Genomic DNA, 21,529 nt, shown 5'->3' with positions numbered 1-21,529 from the left:
CATATATAACTTTTAATGTTAACAATGGATGTAATCAAATCATACACGATATAAATTCTGAATCTTACACTTTCAAAATCAAAAGAATGCAAGCACCGAAAGAAGAAAACACAAAACAAAGAAGAAAACGCTTCCAGTTTCTTTCAGCTCAATAAAAATAAAACTATACACTTGAATTTTCTTAATCCTCAGGTGTATTTAAATGCATAATATTCGAGGCTAATTGTAGCATGAGTCATTTTCTCGATGTAAAGAGCGATAATATGCCGTGAACATCAATCCAAATATCAATGTGTGATAAAAATCGCGAAAGTGAAATGTCGGTGATTAATTAAACTCATTAAACAAAAGCACTATCAGATTTTCTGCTATTACACCAAACATTTATAACTGCGAAACAATTGCACATTAAAACGTAAACAGCATACGCGCACATGCACAAAGATTTAGCATCACAAGAGTAATAGAAGCACATTGGTTCCATTTTCGAAACCCCTCCCTCAGTGGCTACGTTGATGTGCATTTGTGAAATATGCTTCCGGCATTAGGAATTTTTCAAAAAAGGAACAAAAGCACGGTTGTTTCTTTGCTATACTTAATAGTTTTATACAAAAAATTCATTTTGCACTATAGAGATATAAACAATTTCGTTATATACATTCTGCACAGAAAAAAAGGGGGAACGTTCTATAGCTCCCGTGACGAAATTTAACTTGCGCTTTTCATGTCTCGAAAGCGCGACTTAATTTATATATTATATTTATACACAGCCTTCTTCTAACATGGGTATTTTGACACAAAAGCGGACTTTTCTTGAAGTGATATACCCAATTTTTCCTTATTTTGATTCTACGACTCAAATTATACCAAAGTCCGGAGTCTTGTAAAAATCTCAAGAGTAGATTTAAAAAAATTAGCTCTCAAAATTTTAGTTACTCCGTATTAATTGAACCTGGTATATATTTATTAATGTGTCTTTTTTTTTTTTTTTTTTTTTTTTTTTTTTTTTTTTTTATTTATTATTATTAAACTTACTTGATTCCTTCTTTCACAGTTAGAAATTTAGGTTCAGTCCAAATAACATTCGCAGATATTTTCTGATGCATTTATCATATTTATAATTTTTTGGAATTTTTATAAATTTTTCGAAAACATTTTAAATTATAACCTATAAAATTTATGCTATCAATATAAAGTAGATATGTTACCGTGAAAGACCGAAATTGGAGACTGTCGACTTTTACCGGAGAATGTCAACATTCACCAAATACGTCGGTGAAAGATCGAATATTGCATTACATTCTTGTACGTTCGGACCCTGACCGGTGTATGTCGACAATCACAGATATGCTCTGGTGTAGGTCGAAAAGGGAGGTCATAAAGTGTCATAATAGTTTAAATTGTTGCTATAAATAAGATTTGAAGTACATAATTTAGTAAGATTTTTATTGCTATTATTTTATTTTCTCATTTAGAACGTACTGTATAATTAAATTAGCTTTTAACTTTTATTATTTTCCTTTCTCATTTTGAATGTACTGTGTGTTTTAAGTTCTTATGTTCTTAACTTCTTATTTTAAGTTTCAAGTGCCTTTTTTTCGCGACTGAATTACGGAGAAGAAAATATAATATTCTTATATGTTCAACATTCACCATTAGTACATGGTGAAAGTCGACATTTACCGGTTAAGTCAGAAATAAGAGTATTTCGAAAATATTTCGGACGTACACCAAGCGACTATGTCAATGTTGACATTCACCGGTGAAAGTCGACATTCTCCAGATTTCGGTGTTTCACCGTAACGAATATATTTCTATGCATACATGCAAAAAATTATTTTTTATTCAACATTTCCCACGATGTATGTGAATTTATGTATTGTCGCGTTTTGAAATTTGACATATTTGTTATAAAGGATAATAACGCTAAATGTGTTTTGCGCACTTTGTTAAAATTATTCGAAAAAATAAACGAATCGTCTTCCCCCCACCCATACCCCGCTCGTACACAACGAAACGGAAAGAAAAATAAGTTGCCACAAATTAAGAATTTCACCAAGTGAATTATTCTGGACGCAAACAGAAAAAAGTTCACCAAAATAAATGTTTAAATTCCTCGGTAAATTTCTCACCAAATTTTACAATATTTAATATTTAGGCATAATTTGAGTCATAGAATCGAAATATGGGAGGGGGGAGTTATGTCATTTCAGAAAAAGGCCAATTTTATGTCAAAGTATTTATGTTAGAACAATGTTGTATATAATTGTAATATATATACAGCTGCACTTTCGAGATATGAAAAGCACAAATTAAATTTCCTCAATCGGACCAGCAGAAGAGTAATATAGAACTTTCCTTTTTCCCCCTGCAGATGTACTAATTTTAAATACAGGAACAAATATTATTAATAATAGCAGTAGAATAATGATTTATAACATTAGAAACAAAGCATAATGCATAAAGCATAATGCATCTAGCGAACTATCTTTAAACCTTGAACATATTTTTGTGCACAAACTATCTGCAATTGAAAATGTTCTTTCTGCTTACACACTGGTTGATGGTACTGTTAATAATGAGAGATATACTTCCACTAAATATTTGCCTCCAGATCCTTCATCTTCTAACAACTCGGTCTCTCGTCTGACGGTTCTAGATAAATATATTTTTTTAACTATTTTTGTACTACTGTTTGTGGTAATTTTTTAATTTATAGTTAATTGTCATTTCTTCTCGAAAGACAATTCTTGATATCCTGTATGACAATAAACTAAAATAAATGTCGAAACTTCTTGCTTTATAATGTAATAAAACAAATGCAATTTGCTCAGAAAGTTTCTATTTGTTTCCTACTTTAATAACTGGGTTTACGAAAAGCAAATTATAATTTTATCAGGCTTTTCTAGAAGACTTTTTATATATACAATTAGCAATATCTTCTTGTATTAAAAGTGGTACTGAAAATCTTTTTATCAGTGATCAAACTTGCCTTCGTCTTCCATTGATTCTATCAGAAATTCTTATTATTACTGTTTCCTGGTTCAGTGTGCTGGCCGTCAGGGTAATTCCGATGATAGAATTTTCTCGAAAAGTATCATCATAATAATTACCTTTTTTTATACTAGCTATCTGAGCCATTTTCATTTTCATTTATCTTCAGCAGGTAAATAAACACTTTTTCTTAAAATTTTATCCTACTGCAGCATTTACTTGGTGTGGTCATCTTAAGGTTACTGTTAGACCTTGCCGGTCTTGTGACGCCATTTATAACTGGTGTTGTTTACCAACTGCTTCTTGGTCTCTTCAGTTAGATATATTTTGGTGTCAATGTTTGCCGATAGATGACGTCTGTAAAAATCGCTGTTTCTTTTGACTCATACTGTTTGACCAAGGACAAAACTTCTAAACCTAAGGTTGTAACTTGATGGCTGATCGGATTGCGTGAAACACAGCTGTGGCTGACGCGAGTGATTGTAGCAATATCTTTCTTGGGCGGTACTCGCAACGCTCCTAATCTTTGCGACGTTTCTTACCGTCTCTGTTATATATGTTTACGTGCTATCTGTTGCACTTTCCTTTTGTGCTTTTTTAGAATGAAGGATTTCGTCCTTTTAGAAATTAACGATACGTAGACCTTTATCCACAACAGGATTAAACATACAAAAATGTCGCATAAATCTTGAGGTTTTAAAAAAGGCATATTGCATTGAAAGTAAGTAGGAATTCGTGAACGATTTGTAATGTTGCGCGCTTCCAACCTGCACGCAACAATAGTGGTGACTGCTAAGAACTGGAAAGTAGACAAAGTCTTGAGAAGGGTTTAAATCCCTTTTTATTCAACTGTGGAAATTACAAATGCGTGCTCTTGACGCTCACAAACTACGCCGACCCGGCGGTAAAATAAAAATAAGAAACTAAAAAAAGAATAATAACAAGTGACTAACTACGAGGCTTTCTACACGTAACTAACCTAACCGCGTTCTAAGATACGGCTGATAATTCAGCAAACTTCTGAATATTACGTTGAACGATTTAACAATCTGCCGAGGTAAGCACACAGGCCGAAACGCGTGGTTTTTCAATTTCTAACTAGCCACCTCCACGCTCGTGAAGCAAGAAAGCACACTTTCGAACTCGTTTCCCTTCTATTTAACGCAGATTACTTCCGCTGACAATTTGAATCCTTGCGCGTTTTACTAAAATTTACATACTCTGGCATTGGCAATTCCAGGGGAAAGTAAGGCTTGACAGGAAAGATAGTTTAAACTTAAAATAAATGTTAGTTAAAATAAATATAAACCCTAAAGATTCAATAACTTATACCAAAGAAATTTTCGGTAATTTTAGGGGTAGTCATGGATCGAAAGGCAAATTAGGCAGAAAGTAGAAAGTGGTGGCGAGTAATGAGGCTTAAAATCCTAAACTGTCATATGAAACTGGACAAAATGATGCCAGAAATCGTTGCGAAATTTCAATAGGGCGTGTTCTTGCTATAAACCTTCCTTAATCATTGAATCTTTTGAACGTAAAATATGAATATTAAATAATTCATAATCACATTAATCTATTCACGCTAAAAAAGAGAGAAAAAAGTCAAAGTTTTATTTCCTGCTTGGTACAGAAAATGAAGCAGAGGTGTTGAAAGATACCTGCGGAGTTTTTTACTAGTTTAGGGCTCAGTTCTATATATCGCAACACAATTACGAGTTTTCCTCACAATTTCTGTAGATGTTATATTTGCGAAATTCCGAGAAAACTTTTTTTTTTTTTTTTAACCTTAATTTATAAAATTCATTTCGGCTTAAACTACCGAATTACTGTGTCCTCTTTATCTTTTTATACCACAGCACCAAGTAATTACAACAAAATGATTGATATTAATATAGTAATAAGTGACATTAAACTAGATAACAGTGAACGTTTGCTGCAATGCTGTACTTTGTTTAGTTATTCAGTGTATTCAGTGTTTAGTATTCAGTGTATATAAGAGATTTATTGGACTTTCAGCTTGAAGCTACAGAAACTTAATTTCCACTTCTTGCGGATTAAACAGAGAACACTGATTCAAAGTATTTAAAAAAGTGACAATCTGCCTCCGCGATTCCACTACTAACTTAATTTTAGTTAAAGATACTTCAGTAGCTCATAGCAGTAGAGTTAGAGGTTGACAGTAACAGAGGAATGTAACAACCTCAAGTTGAAGTTCCTGACCGTCTCTCTTAAATTATCTTTCCTTATTTAAACTCACTTCATTTATATATTGTGATGAAGTAGATGATACAGTAAAAATGAAAGAACGATTTAACACCAGAAATAGAGAATTGATTTAAAAAAAAACTTACTAGATTTACATGTGAGGCTTAATATTAGTGAATCCTTACCACACTATTTACTGAGTAGAAGCTGAGTGATGGCATACATTTCGATAATATCATCGAAGACTTTATTAAAAGTAAAGGATGAAAAATAAAATTTTAGAATGTTAAAATTTACTTAAAAAGAAACAGTGTTTTAATTTATTACCCTGTACGTCGCTTTGATATTTTTTAGCATTCTTGGATGTACTGAAAAGATGGGCAAGATCGGGACTGCGTCGGTCATTTCCATTCGAGGCTTTATGGCTACTTCATTGTTTAAGGCTTATTATCCTCTAACCAATATCTGACAGAGAATAATGATTCAAAGTACTTAACTTATTCAATATCTATCATATTTAAGAGAACTTGAGAACATAGAGAACTTGAACTTTCAATCTTTAGCAGTCGTGAAGATGTGAAGTTTTTTTAGTAGAATTTCGATTATCCTGTAATATTTCAGTACATTCGATAATCCAACTTGCATGTTTCTAAGTTGTATGCCATTCCGAATGTGCTACAGTGTCATTTAGCAATACTGTTCGGAAACATTCAGTAACTTAATGTTTCTGAATAATCCACAAAATTAACTTTTAGTAGCATGGGTTTCTTAAAGATTCCCCTGCAGGTACAACTTGGGGCTAAATTTATTAGTTTGTTTCGTGCTCCACCTATTGGCGATACAAGGAAAGGAAGGTATGCCCCGAGAACGAGTTTTTAAGGGAAACTGGCTCATATCCACATTACACATAGGGAAAACCGCGAAAACGCCCATGCAGCCAGCTTATTCACCGAGACTCAAACCCCTGATAGAACTGCCAGTGGTCGTTTGAATTCCCTATTAAGTGTCTTCCCCTTTTAGACTACTGTTTGACCATTCTTCTGGCCTCTGAATTCATATAAAATAATTATTCTACTATATAGCATCCACAAGTATAACACCCTTGATTCATCTAATGGAAAAAGGAGTTGTCAAAAGTCTGAATCCAGTAATAGGTGCTCTATGAGAAAATTTATTAAATAATGTGTCAAGGAATTGCAAGGTTAGTTCATAATCGTAATATTTGCTATTGCTCCTGTTTGGAAATATCGAATAAAATAACTTAAGAGGAAGTTTAAACGAATATTGTTACCGAATGTTAGAAAGCAAAATTATGTTGAAGAAGGTGAAAATGCTGATGGTTCCTTTAGCAACTAACACTGTAATCTTGAATACAATTCAGTGTGTTCCTTCGGGAATAATCCACTATTTAACTGTTTTAGAAGCTGGTACAGCACTAGATAATCACTGTGGCATATAAAAAACAATAAACGTTGAGTTTGTAAAGGAGATAAACATTTGAACTTTGTTTTAAAATAATTCAATAACAATGCATCAAATTTCAAAGCAAAGGTAAGTTAAGATTGCTAAGGTAATAATTTGTTTTTGTATGTTTTCCCTTTATTAAACAAATTTAGGAAATTCGTACTTTATTGTTGGCTATGAAAGTTGGACTACATAGCGCCATACTTGAGCCAGTCATCCGGCAGAAGTCTGAAAGATCAAATCGCTCTTTAGTTAGATAATCAACAGATACAAGTTATGGATATAGTACATCAAAGTCTGAAATAAATAGGAACTCGAACTTGCGCCAGTCATTTTGGCATAAGTCTGGAAGGAAATGATTGCTCTTTGTTTAGTTAAAAAAATGAGTGGGTGCAAATTGCAAATATAGCATACAAAAAAACGAGATTATATGAAGACAAGGCAAATACCTGAGTCGCGATATCATGTTCATTCATTGTTGGCGCTAAATTACATTATAGGCGACAATTTTTAGTTACCGAACTTTTCGACGGGAAAAGTACCCAATTTGCATGATTAAAGTTTTTCATTTTTATAATATGTTAACTGTGATCTACAGAATCGTTTGTAATGCACTGAAAAGTCCTCTAATCTAGAACTGCCATACTACGAAGCGCGCAAGATTATTGTATTGTGTTCAAAGAATAATTTTACTGTATTTAAAGGGCAAGTTATTGGTAGGCAAACTGAAAAACATAAATTGATCCATTTGGCGCTTTTGCAGCTGAGGATGATGGCTCGGTAAAATCATCGAAACTAGTCCTGTGAAAATTTGAAAAATATTACGCTGATTTTTGTTGTTTGACTTCTGAATTATGATAACTGCATTTATAATGCATGGGGTAGCCCACGAAAATGTAGCCTAGCCTCCAGCGATAATATGACAATGCAGAAGCCAGTTTTCTAACGAGATGGGTTCAGGAAGAGTAACTAGAAAGCCAAAATACTGGTAGAACACTTCTTTTGGCGTCACCAAATCACCAACCAGACGGAAAACAGACAAAGAGCAAGGGATTACAGCCTGATCCAATGGGCGGGGCACCAGTATTGAAGGCAGGTTACATTTTCGTTCCCCCCCCCACTGTTAATTTATAATCAAACAAATTTGTGAAAACTAGTTTTATTTCTTTCGTCATATTCTATTTCCAGTGTTTCAGTATGGAAAAAAATATTTCTTAATATTATGAAAAATCACTTCTTATGTAAAACTCTTGAACTAGTACATTTAAATTATTTTATAGGGTAACTCTATACAGTATTCAAAGAAGGTAGGCGATACCATCGCATACAATTAAATGGCATGTGATTAATGCACATTTTTTAATTATCTCCATATGTTATGAATTTATATGCATAGTCTGTCTTTCATTTAGGTACATAAACTATTTTGCTACAAAGCCAAGTCCAACAGAGCACATTCTGGACTTGTGGGAAGCAAGGCATCGTGATTCCAGCGCACTCACAGACTTGCTGAACATCTTGCGGATGATGGGTCGGGAAGACGCAGCCATAGTACTAGAAAAGGAAGTTGGATCTTGGCTGTGATTTCTATGGATTAAAATTTATAGACAAAACTGCTGTCTACTGCCCAATAGCATTTCGTGATCTTGTTGTCCATGAAAATTCCAATCCAGTGGATTGGTTATAATTCAGACACTTGACAACAAGATATGTAGTTCATATGACAAGTCGCACTTTCGTACAGGAGGTAATCTCGCCTTGTAACAACAAGATTACTCTGGCTCAACGTCATAGCATCCAATGTCCTGTTCGTATTCTGTCAGCAGTCTTTATATTGAATGGTTCTTTGTTTAACAATCGCCGTAAAGAGTTAACGTTTGAAAGAAAATGAATGTTAGTAGCTTGCAAAAATACTTTGCCACATCAATTCATAGAACTTGAACTTTCAATCTTTCGCAGTCGGGAAGATGTGAAGTTTCTTTTGTGATTAACTTGCTTTCGAACAGATTGATAGTTAGTGGCACGAAAGCAAAATAGTGATATGGATTTGGATAGAGATTTTCATTATTAATATTATTACTATTTCTTTTCTTCATAGTATAATAGATAGAGTTGTAAATTTTAACTTCAGATGCTAAATGAAGTTTGTGTGCTGCACTCCGAAATATGTAAAAAAAAATGCCTTAGTATTTGCTACTAAATACTGGTCGCCTTTTCTCTGTTTGGTGCCAAAGTTGTTCAAGTGCCAAACATTTTCTATGCTTCGAGACTTTTCTTTAAACTATAAAGACAGTTGTAAATTTTACCGCTCAAGTAGTTGGCTCATATCCAAAGGCACTAGCATAATATTTTTACGTAGTGCAAAATGTTGTTCTGAAATTAGAATAGGAAAAGTGAGGAGTATTTTAATAGAAAATCTTTCTTTTAAAGGATTTTCAAATAACTACGTAACTGTCTTTTCATTAATAGACAAAATTTATATGGCTCAATTTTTAATTTTCGTTCTTTTATGTTTAAAATTTTGCATTAAATTCTAATAATGTAAATTCTGATAATTCAATAATGCTAAAATTATTGGTTTTATGTGTTTTTAAAAAATTTAGCACCTTTCCAGAAGCGTTAGATGTAGTTGCTAAACCGTACGTGCTTTTAAGAATTAAAGGCTGTAACAAAAGAAAAAAAAACTGTGAAACATGTTATTACAAAAAAGGCCAAATCATGAGATATTTTTCTTCTTTGTTTATTAAATGCAAAGTATTCATTTATAACTTTCCTGAACTGCTTTGCTTTTTTGGTTAGGAAAAAAGTTTATTACAGTAAAGAAAATAGTTTTATAGCTTATGAATTTAATTATATTAACAAGAACGACAAGTATCCCTCCAATAATACGGTAGATACATTCGTAGAAAATACCATGTTGTATGAAATCATGTTCTACGAAGATAACAACCAATACAAAATAAAGGGGTACGTTCCAAAAACTTTTAAAAAGAAAAAAAAATGTAATGGCTCTTACTGTTGCCTCATTTAAATTTAGACTTTCTGCAATAGCAGATGCCTTTTCTCATTCTAACGGCGATTTAAAATTTGTATTTTCCTCCCCAAATAAATAGATTTTCTTTAAAATGTTTTTTCAAACATATTTGGGACTGAAGCATAATTTCGCAATAATTACTCCTAAAAACGATAAAGCTATTCGTAGCACATACCCAAAAAGTTTTCAAAAAATATTTTCATGAGTCACAGTTATGTAATTTATGCAATCTACCTCTTGAACATTTGGATAACAGAGTACATACTGTGTAAATAAATGATGGACAATGATTCAAACGAATTTAGATATTAGAGATAAATAAGTTCTTATTGTGTATTATACACAAAGATGTAGTACATAACTTAATTCTGCAAATGTTTAAAACAAAAATCGTGTTATCGAAATATGAACATACATAAAGTGTTGTAAGATGGTTTACGCATATAAATTTACGTGCTAGAACGAAACTGAGTTACTGTGTTATAAGAAGGTTTTCATAACTTTCTTATTGTTTAAAAGCGAAACCGTGTTATAAGAGATACCTTTGTAGAAATTTTCTTCATACTAACTGTACCAAAAAACAAAACAAAAAAAAAAAAAAAAAAAAAAAAAAAGGAAAAGAAGTAAACAGTTTTGACAAACGACAATAAAAACGCATTCTTAACAGTATATGAATACTTTTATTACTTTTTAAGAACTCAAAAGAAAAGTCTCGAAGTGGAATGGGACCTAAACCCTTTGTATGCACTTTATAGCAAAAGAAATATTTAAACCCAAAATTTGTTCCTTCCTTACGCTCCTATTTGTCTATTTCTTGTTCATTTATTACACATATTTTTTGCTCTTTAAAACAAATCTGGACTTTTGGAAGTGTTTCACAAATATAAATTTTAATCTTCATACTTGTGTAACTAACACTACGTGATAAAATGCATGTGTTTACTGCATAACTTTGAATTCTTACCTGAGACAGAAGAGTTTCAAAGCTTTGCAATATGTTTCGTTGTTTGCATCATTTTGATATATCTTAGTTTTTTTCTTTATTTTAATGTGTTTACCGATATTGATGTTTGAGAATTTACAATTAGAATTATATCCTTTGAAAACGTTTTCTGGTTATAAGTTTAAACCATTGAAGAACTTCAGCTTTTCATTGATGTGTTAATTTTTTTTTTCGTATGTTTGCAAAACCTGCATCTCAAACAGGTTTCCAAATAATGTATATAAATTGCTTTGTTAACATACATTTTATTTTGTATGGCATTTTAACTGAGATAAAATGGCTGTAAAAGGAAGATTTCTTGAGAAGCGGAGCAAACTTATATGTAAATATCGATTGAATTTCTGAGGTCTAACTTTATAATATTTTAATGTTGTCAGCCTCAGATTACGCGAACAAATACATGTTAAAATTAAAATATTCATCTTTAACGATGTTAAGATATATTTATTCAAATTCTAAAATTTTAGTCTTTGCTTCAGGAACTTTCAAACAGCCAATTTATTTTATGCTTGCAGTTTGTTTTGGAAGTACTCCGTGGTTTGTAAACCAAGGTCTGCTTGTAAATTTGCATTATAATTTTCTTAATAGGAACGATTTTTAATTTAGCGATTACAGATCTAAAATGTGTCGATTTCCTTTCTTATATTTTAGTAATTATAGTATATTATGAGCGAGAATAGTAGAAATAATGAGAAGTTTTGGATTTGCATTCATTGTGCAGCTTATATAAGCAGCTTGTGAAATACGTAACTGCACATGTGTTCTGTCTTTATTCTTATCTGTATGTAACACCTGGAGAATTTTTTTTTCCTTTTTTGTGGGGTTTGAGCACACTTTTTGAAAAGTAATTGTTTCATATTTTTTTGTATGAATATGATTTGTGTATATATGTTAAGATCAACAAAATAAGTTGGCGATGTTAAACAATATAAAACAAAACTTTCAAAATATATTTTTTATTTGTTAGATGCGTTTTATACTGCCATTTGCCATCTCTCAAATATTATTCTATTGCTGCTTGATCATTTATGAATGGTTAAAAGGTGCTGATAGGGTTTTAATAGACAACCTACCAGTCAACAGTAGTACTTGATTAACCACAAGTGTGCAATAATGATTCATTTATTAAAAAATGCAATAATTTTTCATTTCGTAAGTTGCAAAAATTTTGATCTAAATAATCAGCTTTGCACGTTCTTTTATTCAAAAATTGTATGTCCAGCAGCTCAAATATACAAAGGCCTCGACGTAGCGCGATCTGTTACTTTTTATGGTTTTTTACGGAAAAGAAAAGGTTTGCGTGTAAGATAGCTTTACTGAGATGGATATATTGAATCTGTCTTGCAAAAAAGATAATTAGCCTTTGTAGCCTACACTCATCCTGCAAAAAAGGCATCACTCCGAATCGTTCGAGACCAGATAGCTGTTTTGGTGCAGCTACTCAAAAAGATTTTAAGCATCGTGCTATGCGCCTAAATGTTTCGCGTTCTGTTCTGGCACACGAACAGAATACCTTAACAGGCTGCGCTGTTAACAACTCCGCACTCCGTACACCAAAGCAAGTTCCAAGTTTCGCTGTAGGCCGCGGTTATTGTGCAATTTCACACAACGTATTCCGGCTGTCAACAATTTGATGCCTACACTGGCGCTTCAGGTAGAGGAATGCATGACTCATGGTCCAGAAGACAGCACTGAAGGTGCACGGGGGGTGACCAGTTGTCACGTGAATAGCAAAGTCAGAAGCAATTAGTTCCTATTACCAATTATAGAAAGTGCCACGAGGCCGGCAAGGGCCTAAAACCAACGAGGACAACACCATCTACAATGCTGCAGCACTTTTAATGTCAAATTTAACTACCTTTTTTATTAAATAAATATGTTTCTTCTCCCTAGAACAGGGATTTAGCGCCAAAACACTAAAGTTCTCGAAACTGTAATAAAAAGGAATTATTCCCATGATTGTAATTCCAGAATTTAATTCTTACTGCTATATACTTGTAAAAATATTGGTGGATGTATATATATGGTTTGACCGGCTAGAGAGTTTCTAAACTTTAATGAATAGCCTGTAAGTTACTTTAGTGTTTTTCTAATGGATAGTTTGTGAATCTAAGATGATTACAGATTTCTGAAAGGCGTTTTAAGACATTTTATTTTGAAGCCGATGCACAATAACTGAAATATTAAAATATGTGACGACGTAAAATATTGACTAAAGAAAATATTATCTCCTGTTTTTCTGAAATGTTATATTAAGCCCAACACGCCATATGCGTTTGTTGATCTTTACATATGAAAAGCATGATGTACGTATGCTGTTTAAACCAGATGCGGTCCTTGTATAGAAAAATTATGTATAAACTGAATAATTCAGTTTATTTGTAGAGAGAAAGGAAAACAGGTTAATTTTAGTGCAGTAGTGCTTTTTAACGTAACAACAATACTTCGTAAACAGAATCAAGAAGGAAAAAATGCTATTTTTCTGAATTCCATCTGATGAAATTTCTGAAGCGTCATCTCCTATGAATAAATATTGTTCTTCAGAAGAATATTTTATAATTTGCAACCTAAGCCTTAAAAACTGTGGTTGAAGTTTAGCATATAGTTCCTTTTCAGCGTGATATAAAAATTAAACAATTTTGTTCCTTTGATTAAATTCATAAAAGAAGTAAAATTTATGTATCCATTTTTAAAAAATTAAAAAATTATCTTTTGCAGCGGACTGATATATGATTATAGGTAGTTTCTGAAGCCATTGTAAGCATTATATAGCCACAAAAAATGTTTAATACTGCTATTTATTCTCAATAGTATATTGGAGATGAATATATTCAAAATATTCATCCACAATACCAAATAATGTCAGTTTACCCTTCACATATATTTGTATTTTGAGCTATGAACTAACTACCTTTCATTGGATTTCATTTAAAACAATGAACAAAAGGTATCTTCTCATAGTTGTTCCTTTAATTTTTCTCGCCAGTGTAGTATGCCGATTCCTTTCCTGAAGGGACTCAAAAGTTACAGTCTATTCATCTAAAATTATAAACTTAAAAGTCCATACTTGCAATGATGTTTACCACACTTACTAATATATACTTTTGAAGAGTCTTTAATCTTTGTCTTTCTGAAGTGCGTTTTAATTAAAAATTCGTTGCGGTGCAAATACAACAAATGCCTAAAACTTTTCAATGTTTATTTTATCAATGTTTACAGATCGCATTCAAAGAGCTTCCAGTGTATGCCTCTTGCAAGGGTATAGGTTTTCTGAACAAATTCAAACGGGACATTGAGCCAGAAGAACAGAACAAAAATTGTTGGAAAGGAAGCGACGAACCGTGAACATTTTACAAACTATGCAAGATGGCACAAACAGCAAACCAATGCGATGTATTATTCTAAGAATTTATATGATATTTTGTTAATGCATTGATTCAACGCATTTTAGGCCAGAGCAAAAACGTAAACCGTGCTAATATATAGATTTTACAAAGGTGGCATCACTTGCGAGTGCACATCGGTGTTGCAACATAGAGAGGGAATTCGAATACGGATACATGGGCTTCTGCTGTACTTACCTTACATTTTATTTTGCATTGAAATTTTTCATGAGAAATCTACGTTTTAACTTCTTTGTACATGCAGCAAAGGTCCCATGCTATAACAGAAAATGCTACTGAAATCAGCTAATTCGTTCTAGAAGCTTCAGTTGCGTTACTAATGTGCAGCTGTGAATAATGCTTCCATGTGACTCAAACGCTATATTACGAAATTATTAAACCAACAGACGCGTGACACTTTATATACATGTAGCTTAAAGTAACACGTAAATTCAGATTGCTAACAATTTTTTTAAATATGATGTGTTTTATATATATATGCTAAAGCAATCAAGATACTGTTACAAAGATGTTTTTAAAAGAGCTGTGTAGAAAATATTTTAATCAAAATATTAATACCGAAAAGCATGTAAAATAATAATTTAAACTAACTATGTCAATTTATTAATAAAACAATTTATGCTTAGTTTAGAAATTTTATGGTTGATTTCAATGGTGAAAAACTGAGCATTTGATGAAGCTTAAATAACATAATACTAATTACATCATTAGCAGTGAAAGGAATGCAAAATATACATATTTTATCATTAAATATTACACTAGTCAATTTATTAATTTTATGCATTTAGCAACAGAATAAATCTATGAAGGAAATAAAAATTCTGAATCCCCCCTATAAAAAATTACTTAAAAATGGACTGTTTGTTCGACTGGACATGTTTCAAAATTTGAATAAACTTCCTTTTTCGCAATTTCAAGGCCGGGTATTTCATTTTTATTGTGGCTCTCTAAATGCAATACACACATGTGCATTGCATCAGATTATGTAGTGTTTGTTGTGCCTATCCCTCTTTCTAGGCAGAGAAATATCTTTCATTTTTAGACTGTTGTTGGAGAAGTATTTACTTAAATTTAACCGTTATTATACGTATACTCTTAAATAAAGAATTCAGAAACCACAGTCCCCCCCCCGAAACTGTATAGGAATGGAGAAATATAGGGTGAAATATTTTAACTTTTCCTTTTTGTTGGAAAGATGACGCTTCAGTAAAACGTAAAAGAAAAAATCCTTTCATGATTAAACTTTTGATACGAGCAGAAACAAAAATATTTCATGATATCAGTCTTTCTTTAGAGGGGGGAAAAGAAGTAAATAGCTTTTATCTTAGAAAATCTTGTACTTCCAGCTCTATGCATTTTTTAGATATGAAATTTCTACTCTGTGTAATTAAAGAACGTTTTATATGCCTATTGCAATAGTTTAGAAACTGTATCCTTATTAGAGGATCATGCTCATGGGACAATGCAGTTTTCTTTATTTTGCTACACTATGATCGCTTAACGGAAAAAGAATATAGCTTCGATAACTTATTTGTTTTAAAAGGCATTAAAATGCATCAGCCCAACTTAGCAAAGATATTTTATGGAAGAAATAAAATATTTTTAGCTGTTTGCTTTACTTTTAGTACAAGGAATGATGTCTGCATGAAACTCAATATTCTGTTCAGGAATGTTTTCTATCGATCTTCTATCAGAATCTTGTATCAATCTGTTCGCAGTCTATCAATGGAAGTGAATGAAATTCCTTCTTAGAATCTGCCTTCTTTTTGTTTGTCAACAGAATAAATCAATGAAGAAAGTAAAAATTCTGATTTTAATCCTTTATAAAAACAAATGACTTGAAAATAGAAAGATCAACTAGACATTTTTCAAAATTTTGACCAAACTTTCTTTCTTGGAAGTTAATAACTGAATAAACGACAGATTTTTAGGGGAAAGAAAGCTCCGCGCGTTCTATGATAAAAGGAAACGTAACACTTAGAGCCATCTGTTGAAGAAAGCAAAAACGAACTGCGAATTTACCTGATTTAAGACGAAGGATCACCTATCAATTTTCAAGCTTTGTTCGTAATTTGCGGCCTGTCTCCTTTTTTCTCACTATGGCATATGCATCTTATTGTAGAAGTACGGAGCAATTTATCGAATTTGTCAGTGTTCTTTGATTTTTTTCTCACAGAATACTTTGTTCATACGGATGTCAAAAATATCTGGTTAAGTCAATTTGTATTTGAGGGGGGGGGAGGAAAGTTATTTTTTAATTTGCTTTATTTAGTATTATTTTTTAGTTACTTAAGACAATTTAAATTCATATAATACGAAATTAAATTATTTCATTCGTTTTCGTCATTCTGGTTGCACAAAATTGAATGATTCAACAAACAATTGTTAGACTAAGTTTTTCGAAGAATATAGTGTTGCGGTGAAACGCAGTTCTTTTATTTCATGAAATAACATGGTATTAGTATAGTTCGTGCATTTTTAATCGCCATATTCTTTCCTTTATGTTATTTTTTCCAATGTTGTTCAACCGTTTAGATAACAAATTAAATTACCTACACACTTTATTTTTCCTTTCCCTTGAAGTATCTATTGGAGAAGGGGTAACTTATGTTTCATACTTTTAGTAATGAAGTTTATTTTGGCTATAATTATTAAATCCATTTAATATAATTGAATTAGTTACTAAAATTCAGTTTAGTTTTAGATTTTAATGACTGCAAATTATCTCAAATACCACCCATGAGCATCCTTTACCTCATGTATGTGATATAAATGCACAATGGTAGAAAGATCAGTTGGCACTCTGCGAGAAAGATCTTGTTACTTTAATTGTATAATTTCACAGAGAATCTCTGTAGATTTATTAGCAATTAATAAACCTCATTAATTTTAAGATATGAAAAATAGAGTACTTACTTACTTTTAACATTAATGAAGGTAATATTTTTTTAAAATGTAATGTTTCTTATCACAGGTTCCTTGTTTCCGGAATACCGCATTTGCTCGCAGAATTCTCTCCGTTTCAAAACCCCCAGCTCTTTTACCATATTATATAGAAACTTTTGATTTAGAGTAGCAAAGTATAAATTACATAAGTGCACAAAACACAAAGAGTGAGTACAAATTTTGACATTAAAAGCAATAACTGTTACAGATTTCTCTGAAATACAATAATATTACTGCATCAATTCGTATACTATTTCTAATCTTCTAAATTAAAAAAAAATGTATTTTAATCGTTTCTGTTAGAAACAATATGCACCGTGTAATACTCCCCTTTTTATTTTTGGGAGGTAAAATTAGTCAAAAGGGAATAAGTATACTCTAGTAAATACGGTAATTAATGTTTACTTTCTGCCTTATTTCATTTTCTTACCACACGCAAGCAACCTTTTTGTAAATTACGAAAACTTTTAAGCATGTCATATGAATTTAATTATGAAATTTTCCCCTTACAACATTATTTGTTCCCCTAAAGTGCTGTCCTCCCACGACAATCGTGACCATGAGGTAAACACATGTGCGTTTCAGATCGGTATATTTTTTATATAAGACGGATACGGTTCTCCGTGGAATGGTAATTTTTATTATTATTTTCCTTTCTATAGTTTTAAAAAAGCTGTTGATACGAAAAGGAATACACTATTTAGAAAAATAATAAAACTAAAACTCCATACTCCTACAACTCAACAGGTGCAGGTAGAAATGGGCGGGACACCAGAATTTTACCATGGTCGTTCAGGTACAGTTTCACCGCAATAACTGTGCATTTGCACTCCAGTTTTGAGAGAGAACACCTCCGGATCCTATGTCCCCCCTTGTCTTCTCCTATCACCAGTTTCGGTTCCCCGAGTATTCTGATAACCCCCTTGCTGCAGAGACACTGTACCAAAGAATCTCTAAGGAGAAGAAGTAAAGGTTCCCCGAGGCAAATGTGGCTCCGTCAGACCGAAGCGACACATTATGTATATCCCTGAAGCTTACTTTAAAGAGCAAACCACCCCAAAGCTATCCAAGGCCATCTTGATCCTCAAGATGGCTATCCTTGCCTTGAGCTATCCACCCTCCGTACCTCACTGCGCATGTGCGAAATAACATCAGGAGGCTACAAAGCAGCATGCCGTCGGCCATATTAGCAATCTTTTACCACGTTGTTCGAAAAGGTTCTTTGTTGTTGTAGTCAGAGGTACTTGGTTTTAGCTATGTGAAATTATTTTAAAGACTTTTTAAATGTAATGCTGTAAGTGAAATGGTTTTGGCTATTGGGTGAATGGTCATTCCAAATAATTGTCTAAACGTTTTCATGGTAATTTGTTTTTAAAGTTGTTGTCGGATAATTATAATGTATTTCAGTGTTTTCAATTTATTTAGGGGTGCTTTTAATTGTCTTTAATTATTTTTTTCTGTTTCAGCAGTTAGTTATTGCAAATTTTGCTTTTAAAATTTCACTGTAAAATTTTAACTATGGATTCATAAAAATTTATTACGTTTTGTAGGGCATGTGTTTTCCCCCCTTTTTAAGTTTACAGAAAAAAAGAATTAAGAAATTTATTTCATTTAAATTTTGTCTTCGTATGGCTCGCTGTTTAAATTGAAAGTAAAAATTGGACAGGTTTTCTATAATTCACCCGAAATTCCAACAAACATCCTTTTGCTCATAAAACTCCAGAAATGTATGAAAATAAAACATTTTGCGTTATTTCAAAGTAAACAATTTACTATCTCCTCGAACTGCGCTGTTTAAATTCTACCCTGCGCTGGTGTTTCACTGCATAGCCGTGGCTCTTCGGTACAGCGGCGCAGAGGCGAAACAGGTTTACATTGCGTCTATGGAAACTTTCATTCTTCTCCTTAGAGATTCTTTGGCTGTACGCTTGCAATCATCCATGCCTTCTTCTGGATTCGAGCCCAGGCCCATTGGCGTCACTAAACACTGTACCTGATGGGTGGCTCATTAAGTCAACAGCAAAAGCTTCCGTGAATGTTTTCAGAAGCGCTGTTCTATGTACCTCTAGAAGAGTTTTCAAAATGGTGTTTTACTTTTTGACAGGGTGTCAACGAGGGTCACTGTCTTGTGATTGGACAGTGTCCTAAATTTTAGTGCAATTTTATAAATGTGAAAAATTGTTTAAAGCTGAAAGCTTAACAAAAATATTTTCAAAGAAATTTCTCTAAAGTAATCCGATGTTAAATATTTGGTATCTTTCTACCACTGCTGCACCCATGTGATTCTGTAAAAATAATAGTTGAATAAGATTTAAAAAAAAAAAAATAAGCGCTGATTCGTGTGTGCTGCTGCTTTATATATATATAAAAAAATCTTGTACAAGTTGTTAGCTGAGATTTTTCAAAGTACAACCTTCGAAAGAGCAGAGTTATTAGAAGATAGCCATTTTTGCATATAAATATATTTCGTATACTATCTGTAGAAACAGCTTTCTTACATATATCTCTATAGGAACGAGCATCGATGCATTTTGTACATATATTATTATATAGAGAACAGAAATTCTAAGAGTTCCAACAGTTATCATTGTACTGTTGCGTTAATTAGAGAAAATTTTGTTTAATTTATTAAATATTCTAAAAAGTATACATTTTCTCGTTTAGTACTCTTTGTGCCTGATATGTCTTAAAAGTGAAATATCTAACATAGATTATGCTTGGACATGTTAACTGCCTAGCATTAGAAATTGTGCAAGCTATGAAAGAGAAAATGATAGTTATGTCTGTTGATCATCATATTTGTTTTCTTAAGTAAACAAATTGATTTATATGAAAGCAGGTAACTCTTTTGTTAATTGTGAATATTTTGTACTATATAATGATGGAGGTTTATGCAATGTGTTTGTTACACGAAGAAGAATTCCGTTTTATTATATTCCTACACGGTTTGAAATGAAAAACAAAAAGCTATTAAGATGAAAATTATTTCACGTATCAAGATTCTATTTAATATGAACGAATAATGAAGCTTATTTAAATTTGTTTCGCTACAGTACTTTAAGTTTTAAATTATTTAAAATTCCATTGAATAACGTCATTTAATTGGAAAATAAATAACTGAAAACCTCCATGGCGGTATTTTTTATTGTGTTGAATAGTAGTTAATGAATGAAACCCGTATTGAAAACAATTTTTTTAAACAAAATGTGTTCTATAAATTCTTACGCAAGCCCAATATTTTATTCAATCAAATCTTATTAACGTGAATACTTTTAAAAAAAATCTGTGGAAAATCTCAAAAGTGATTGTTCTGAATTCATATGCTCTGAAGAAAATTTAAGAAGTCATTGATGGATGTAACCATTATTTAGTAAAAAAAATAGGTACTTTTACAATTTATTGAAAAGATAATATTAATTTTAGACTTATATTTTAGAAAGTTTAATAAAATTTTAATGAAAAATTATTTTTAATAAGATAACCTATTCTTTTCTTTTGTACATTTTAGGCTAAAATTTCTTCAAAACTTTTAAACTCTTCGATAATTTTCCTTCATATATTCAGACAACTTTTATAAATAAACTCTGGTTAAATTTATTTTTTGTTTGAAATGCGGATATATTTTCTGCTGGTATCTATGAAATGAAGTCTTAAATTTCTTTGAAACCCTTGACAAATAAAATACGGAATTCTCTTTCGTACTGAGCATTTAATGTAAAAGAGTATATTAATTTTTCTTAGATTCTGTATTTTTAAGATTTTTTATTCCTCAGTGTTATTTTTCATCTTTAATAATGAGTACTACATTTATAAATATTTTATGTGAATTGTACGCTCTGAAAAATATAGAAAACTGCTATTGGGAAATAAGCTAGGACACTGCAGTTGTGAAATATTTAGAAACTCAACTGCGTAAATCGATGGCAATCTTACTTGAAATTTTTACTTTATGTGTGTTGGTAAACAGTTGTTTGCTTCTGCATTTCTGAAAACATAAACTTTTTCTCTTTATTATGACATGATTTTTATATTTCCGTATAATAAACTTTTCAAACTGTTATATAATTTGAAAATTATAACTAATTAATTAATTTTTTAAATATCTGTCATTGGAATTGCTTTATGGATTTGATTCATAATTTTTAAAAATGACTTTTTAAATGAACAAAGAAAACACACATTGTCATCAGCCAGTGCCTTAGATGCTCGTACACGAAATAACTATTTTTTTTCCGCAAGCGGCGTTGTAAGAACGCTTTGAAACACTCTCTTTCATATATTTGTGGAAGAGAAGAAAATAACCACGTTCGAATGCAAATATAATCTCTCGCTATTCCTTATGAGAGCTTGGAAACTGAAAAATCTAAGATCCTTTTAATTTACTCGAAAAGTTGGATAAGTGAAAAAAAAGTATTCAATTCGTTTATTCAATCGTCTTTGGCATTTGGTATGCCAAAAAATTAAAGTATGCTTCAAGAA

At 31.8% G+C, this 21,529-nt stretch overlaps 1 protein-coding gene across 1 annotated transcript in view; it reads left to right on the top strand.

Annotated features, from left to right (window-relative positions):
• Positions 1-10,317, top strand: part of LOC118192897 (netrin receptor UNC5C-like) — a 606,963-nt gene extending 596,646 nt beyond the window's left edge. Inside the window, exon 16 of the mRNA XM_085820754.1 lies at positions 8,076-10,317. Within this exon, the coding sequence (XP_085676880.1) occupies positions 8,076-8,247 (172 nt within the window). The 3' untranslated portion in view covers positions 8,248-10,317. The remainder of the gene's footprint in view (positions 1-8,075) is intronic.
• The last annotated feature ends 11,212 nt before the right edge of the window (positions 10,318-21,529 follow it).

Source organism: Stegodyphus dumicola, chromosome 7, assembly GCF_044657685.1.
Source record: "Stegodyphus dumicola isolate Sdum_Otavi_A_Nest chromosome 7, ASM4465768v1".
NCBI classification, from domain to species: Eukaryota; Metazoa; Arthropoda; class Arachnida; order Araneae; family Eresidae; genus Stegodyphus; species Stegodyphus dumicola.
The sequence above is the reverse complement of the archived record's forward strand: the minus strand, read 5'-3'. Positions and strand labels throughout refer to the sequence as shown.